At 39.3% G+C, this 6,781-nt stretch overlaps 1 protein-coding gene across 1 annotated transcript in view; it reads right to left on the bottom strand.

Moving 5' to 3' along the window:
* The window catches only part of UBXN4 (UBX domain protein 4), a 56,502-nt gene that overhangs the window by 33,514 nt on the left and 16,207 nt on the right, over positions 1-6,781 (bottom strand). Inside the window, exons 3-5 of the mRNA XM_017514696.2 lie at positions 4,748-4,776; positions 4,038-4,156; positions 2,871-3,045 (exon numbers count right to left, since the gene is read on the bottom strand). Coding sequence (XP_017370185.1) covers positions 2,871-3,045; positions 4,038-4,156; positions 4,748-4,776 — 323 coding nt within the window. The remainder of the gene's footprint in view (positions 1-2,870; positions 3,046-4,037; positions 4,157-4,747; positions 4,777-6,781) is intronic.

Raw genomic sequence — 6,781 nt, 5'->3', positions numbered from 1 at the left:
AAAAAAAGGGGCCGGGTGTGGTGGCTCAATCTGTAATCCCAACACTCTGGGAGGCCAAGGTGGGCAGATCACCTGAGATTGGGAGTTTGAGACCAGCCTGACCAACATGGAAAAACCCCATCTCTACTAAAAATACAAAATTAGCCAGGCGTGGTGGCGTAGGCCTTTAATCCCAGCTACTGGGGAGGCTGAGGCAGGAGAATCGCTTGAACCCAGGAGGCGGACATTGAGGTGAGCTGAGACCATGCCACTGCACTCCAGCCTGGGCAACAATAGCTAAACTCCATCTCAAAAACAAAAAAAAGAAATTAGCCAGGTGTGGTGGTACATTCCTGTAGTCCTAGCTACTCAAGTGGCTGAAGCAGGACAATCCCATGAGCCCAGGAGTTGGAGATTTACAGTGAGCTATGTTTGTGCCACTGGACTCCAGCCTGGACGCCAGAGCCAGACCCCATCTCAAAAACAACAACAGTTTTTAGACAGAGTCTGGCTCTGTCACCCAGGCTGGAGTGCAGTGACATGATCATAGCTCACTGCAACAACCAGCTCCCCAGCTTAAGCAACTCTCCCACCTCTCAGCCTCCTAAATAGCTGAGACTACGGGCATGTGCCGCCATACCTGGCTAATTTTTGTATTTTTATAGAGACAGAGTTTGGCCATGTTGTCCAGGCTGGTCTCAAGCTCCTGGGCTCAAGCAATCTGCCCACCTTGGCTTCTCAAAGTGCTGGAATTATAGATGTGAACCACCACACCTGACCAAAAAAAAAATTTTTTTTTTAAGTTACAAAAAACTGACATTAGAGCTGCTACTCATCTCAGGTGAACCAGAGCTTGCAGTTTTAGTCTAGCTAAGTTAATTGCCTACTAAAACAAAAACAACACTCTTTGCAGGAATACAATGAAATCCAGAGTGTCTACAACAAGTATAAGAGATCCAGCAATTTCTGACATATAAACAGGAAAATGTGACCCATTCTAAAGGGTAAAGGTGATCAACACAAGCCATCTTCAGATGAGCTACATATTGAAACTGTTAGACAAGGACTTTAAAGCAGCCATTATAACTCAAATGAGGAAAAAGGAAATATACTTGAAATGAATTAAAAGATAGTATTAAAAGAATAAAATGTAGATGAAGAGTACTCATTCTGCACAGCTTTTGCAACTTATGAATCAAACTATTTCAAAATAAAAAGTTACAATGACAAGACAGAAAGAAAGAGAAATCCTGAAGTAAAAAATGTATAACCTAATTTTATCTAAAATAGAAAACTCACTGGATGGGCTTAACAGCAGAATGGAGATGATAAAGAGTCAGTGAATTTGTAGATCAACAGAATTATCCAATCCAAAGGAAGAAAAAATAAGAGTGGAAAAAAAATAAACCTGTGGGACAATATCATGAAGCTTAATACACATGTAATTCGTTCCAGCAAGATATACGGACCAAGCTTCGCAAACTTAGCAAAAGTTATACATTTACAGATGCAAGAAACTTGGCAAACCAACAAAAGGATAAATACAAAGACAAATACACCTAGGCCTATCACAGTCAAATCACTAAAAACCAAAGAAAGAAATCCTGAAAGTAGCCAGGGAAAAAACAACATACTCCATATGGGGGGAACAATCAGAATTTGTGGAGACTTCTTATTAGAAAATCACAGAGACCAGAAGATGGTGGACAAAACCTGTAACTGTAAACAACAAATTTTTATATCCAGCAAAAATATCCTTCCAGAATGACGATAAAACAAAGTCATTTCACATAAAGAAAACTCCAGACCTGTACAGTAAGTAATGCTAAAGGAAAATTTTCAGGCTGAAGGAATATTATGCCAGAGAGAAACACATATCTACACAATGGAATGAAACATTTTGGAAATGATATATATATAGGTAAGTACAATTAAAGTAATTCTTCTGTTGTAGACCTAAATGAACATCCGTAATAGAGTCCCCAGTTCTGTACACATCCAGAAGCTGAATGATCCATGGATGTAAAACCTCAATATGAAACTGATAGCTGTACTTCAAATAATCAAAACCTGTCATGTATAACTCCACAAGGCAGCACTAATGTTAATGGGAAGTTATGGGGCATCAAATTTCAGCTCAGTATAAAGAATACTCTTTCTAAAAACTAGAGCTGTTCAACAGAACAGGCTTCCTAGCAAGGTAATGAGCTTCCTATCATTGACTGTATTCAAATAGAAGCTCAATGATTATTTGTGTGGGATGGTAGAGTAGAATCATCTTTTAGGACACTAATATTCTTAACATCTTGATTTATCTACCCCTCTGTTGCCTAATACAAAGCTATATTACACCAAACAACTCCAACCACAATCCCAAAAATACAGAATAAAATTTCTCTTTTGCCTTTTCTATCAATGAGTTTATAGTCATACTTCTCACGTTACAAGCTCTATTTCATAATTATCTTTTATTTCTAATTAAATATATATAAAATACTATTCTCTTAAATATATATAGCATTTTACATGTTATAGAAACAATTCCAAATATAATACATTAGTTAATTTGAACCTTTCAAAATTCTCTAGGCTAGTAAGAGATTTATAAAACTGCTCAGTATCATGACATTCCTTAAAGCATATAGTCCAATAGCAGAAATTACAAATCAAGTGCTCTGAATTGTTGACTATTTGGGAGTCAAGACATTCACTGACTTCATCATCTTCTGACACTAAATGACACATGTATTTAAGACAATGTTTAAATTTATGTTAAATAAATGTGAAGAAAAATTCATACAATATATTAATTTTTTAAATGATTAATATTTAAATATTAAAATGTAGTGAAGGAGGTTCTACTATACTCAAAAAAGTACATTAAAAGTTACCTGTTGCAGTATCTGACTTTGCATCAGAAGTGGGTGGTGTCTCACTAAGCTCTGCATTTCTGGACTCAGTGTTTTCACAAGTGTTGTTAGGTTCAAACGAGGCAGATGGAGTAGACACTGAACTTTCTGACTGGCTGCCATTTGCTACTGATGTTTCACTTTTTAGCGAGTGCATCTAGGAAGAAAATAAATTGGATTTTAATTAATAGATAAGAATCTAAATTTGCCATAGCAGTAGAGACCAAAATACAGGTTAAGTTGATTTACACTCTACAAAAGGAAAAGTACTCAACTCTCATAAATAGATGAATCCAAAATGTATAATCCTAAGCATCATATAATCACATTATAGATAAGCATGTGATATAATCACATTATATCCTAAGCATGATATAATCACATTTACCTGCAAACTGGCAAGACCATAAAATGATTTGTTAAAGCACACCTATTGGTTTTCTTTCAAATTAGAATTCAAAGAAATAAGTTACAAGCTTCTATTAGCCATTTGTCCAAAGTAGGTAGAAGTGACAAAGTATTGAGTATAAAGTCCTAAAATATGTTAAGCAACATAAAGTTAGAGCCTTAATATGACAGCAGCTTTATGTTTCAACAAAGTTATGGTGATGTTCATTATGTGTTGAGATTGGGGTAAAAGACGGTTAGGCGTGATGGCTCACGCCTGTAATCCAGCACCTTGGAAGGTCAAAGCAGGCAAACCACTTGAAGACAGGAGTTCGAGACCAGCCTGGCCAACATGGCGAAACACTATCTCTGCTAAAAATACAAAAATTAGCCAGGCATGGTGGCACACAGCTGTAATCCCAGCTACTCAGGAGGCTGAGGCAGAAAAATCACTGGAACCCAGGAAGCAGAGGTTGCAGTGAGCTGAGATCATGCCACTTCACTCCAGCCTGGGCAACAGTGAGACTCCATCTCAAAAAAAAAAAAGGTAAAGAAGTCAGTCAAGTATTAGGTACTGGCTACTGGCACCTGTAACTTCATAATGCTATTTACAAAATATAATAACAATGGCTGCGGTTGAACTGAGATCACACCACTGCCCTCCAGCCTGGGTGACAGAACAAGACTCCATCTCAAAAAAATAAAAATAAATCCAATTCCTGACTTATCATTTATGGAAACAACAGTTCTGTTCCTTCTTACCTGTCGGACTTTGTGAATTCTTGTAACAAGTTCATCCACAGAAATGCTTCCTGCTATTACTTCCAAAGGAATTCCACTGTCTCCAATAAAGAAACTGGACGGAACACACACTACAGGATCTGTACAGTTTAATTAAGTCTAACCATTCATGTGAAACAAAAGGATAACTTTATGAAATACTATTGATAACAAAGGAAAACAAAGTATCTTCGTGATTTTCACAATATAATCTAACATGTTTACTAAACAATTTCAAGTAACTCATCATTATACCTGTAGTATTAATACATGTGACATGTTAAATGATTTATGAGGTATATTCAAGAATCACTATGTTCTCTTCTTTCATAACTTCTTTTCCATCCATCTTGCTGCCAGCCAACTCTTGCAAGCTACCTGTAACAGTCCAACCCAACTGCTCTATATTGTTTTTCAGATTTTCACATTTTTAAAACTCCCTATTCTATCTTTAGCTATAATGTATTATCTCAATTTATGGGGTGAACTACACTGTTGAGTTACTTTCATATATGCTTGAAATTTCCTATAAGATTTATTTTTAATGTGGTCACATAGTAATAAAGTTTCCGTAAAAAAGAATGCATGATTTCCTAAATAAAAATAATTTCTAAATTTCATAAATTAACCAAAAGGAAGGTAAATAAATATGTATATACATATATAAAAGCAATTATTTACTGAAAGGATACAGATTTGTGAAAACTGTAGGCAGGCTTCACTGTAACACAAAATCAAACAGAAAATCACTAGATGAATACAATGTTTTCTAAATAATGAGTTGTTCTAATAAAATTTACCTTACTAATCACAAGTATTTTCCTGAAAACTACCAGTTTCTTTCACAGCAACCAGGTAGAAGAAGGAAAATGTACTTCTTATTTCATAAGACTTCTTCTGGCTTGTTTTATCATTTTCAGATGAAAGAACTATTTGCAGCCGGGCATGGCGGCTCATGCCTGTAATCCCAGCACTTTGGGAGGCAGAGGTGGGTGGGCCACCTGAGGTCATGAGTTCAAGGCCAGCCTGGCCAACATGGCAAAACCACATCTCTACTAAAAATATAAAAATTAGCCAGGCATGGTAGCAGGTGCCTATAAACCCAACACCTTGGGAGGCATAGGCATGAGAACTGCTTGAACCTAGGACGCAGAGGTTTCAGTGAGCCAAGATCATGACATTGCACTCCAGCCTGTGCAACAAGAGTGAACTCTATATGCAATACTCTATAATAACAAAGGATTAAACGTAATACTCTATAATAACAAAGGATTAAAAGCAATCTAACTATCTACCAATAAAAACTGAATATGCAATCATAGAAAAAGGAAGGCCGGCACTGCGGCTCACCTCTGTAATACCAGCACTTTGGGAGGTCAAGGCATGCAGATCACTTGAGGTCAGGAGTTCCCAGCCAGCCTACAACTTGACGAAACCCTATGTCTACTAAAAATACAAAAATTAGTGGGTAGCGGGTGCCTCTAATGCCAGCTACTTGGGAGGCTGAGGGACCAGAATCACTTGAGCCTGGGAGGTGGAGGTTGCAGTGAGGTGAAATCGCACCACGGCACTTCAGCCTCGGTGACAGAGAGACTCTCTGAAACAAAAAAAGAAAACAAAAGAAAAAGATAGGGAGGAGGGGGCCGAGATGGCCATGAGAAGGCAACACTGGAATGCAGCTGCCAGCAAATGAGAGGCAGGGGGCTATAGGACTTCACGATTCCAAAAGAGGTGCGAGGTTTGTTCCAAAGGGACTAACAGGGCACTGAAAATACTCCAGGGAAGAAGCCGTAGGGCAAGAGCAACCCAGTGGGGCAAATCAAGACACCGGAGGGGGAGGTTTCCACCTGAAACGTGCAGTTGGCTCGGTGCTCCGATTGGGTTACTGTGCTTACAGCATCCCTCCTACAACCCACGGCCCACCAGAGGCCAGCCAGACCATGGGGCGCTGTGGGTTGAGGATGCAAATCTGAGCTGGGCTCCCTCCAGGCAAGTTGTCCCAGGGACCTGGGCGGAAGGTTGGACTAACGCCAGCAGGATGGACCATCCCACAGAGGGAGGCAGAGTTGAAAGCAGGGAAACAGACCATAAGGCCTAGCAGGCTCCACCTCCACAGAACTCAAAGTAAGGCCCTCCCTGGAGAGCTTGGCAGCAAATACACCAGTTTGACCCCAACCAGGAAGATCGAGCTCTGGGAGAGACACCATAGGGAAGGCGAGGCCAATCTCACCTGCAAACAAACTCCAGGGAAGGACCACCCACCTAACAACCTGAATAAACCCGAGAGAGCCCAGCATCGCCCTCTACAGGCCAAAAAAGATATAGCTCTAACCTCAACCAAAAAAAAAAACAAAAACGTCCACTCAAGACTCCTCCTGGAATCACCAACTTCAAAGATCAAGGATAGATATATCCACGAAGACAGGGGAAAAAACAGCGCAAAAAGGATGAAATCGTCAAAGAACAGAACACCTCTTCTCCTCCTCCCCGGCACCACAACTCCTCACCATCAAGGGAACAAAAAAAGACAACAGAATGAATTTGATGAATTGACAGAAGCAGGCTTCAGAAGGTGGGCAATAACAAACTTCTCTGAGTTAAAAGACCATGTTCTAACCCAATGCAAAGAAACTAAGAACGTTGAAAAAAGGTTAGACGAAATGCTAACTAGAATAACCAGCTCAGAGAAGAACATAAACGACTTGATGGAGCTGAAAAACACAGCA

Source organism: Cebus imitator, unplaced genomic scaffold (assembly GCF_001604975.1).
Source record: "Cebus imitator isolate Cc_AM_T3 unplaced genomic scaffold, Cebus_imitator-1.0 Scaffold534, whole genome shotgun sequence".
Taxonomy (NCBI): Eukaryota; Metazoa; Chordata; class Mammalia; order Primates; family Cebidae; genus Cebus; species Cebus imitator.
The sequence above is the reverse complement of the archived record's forward strand: the minus strand, read 5'-3'. Positions and strand labels throughout refer to the sequence as shown.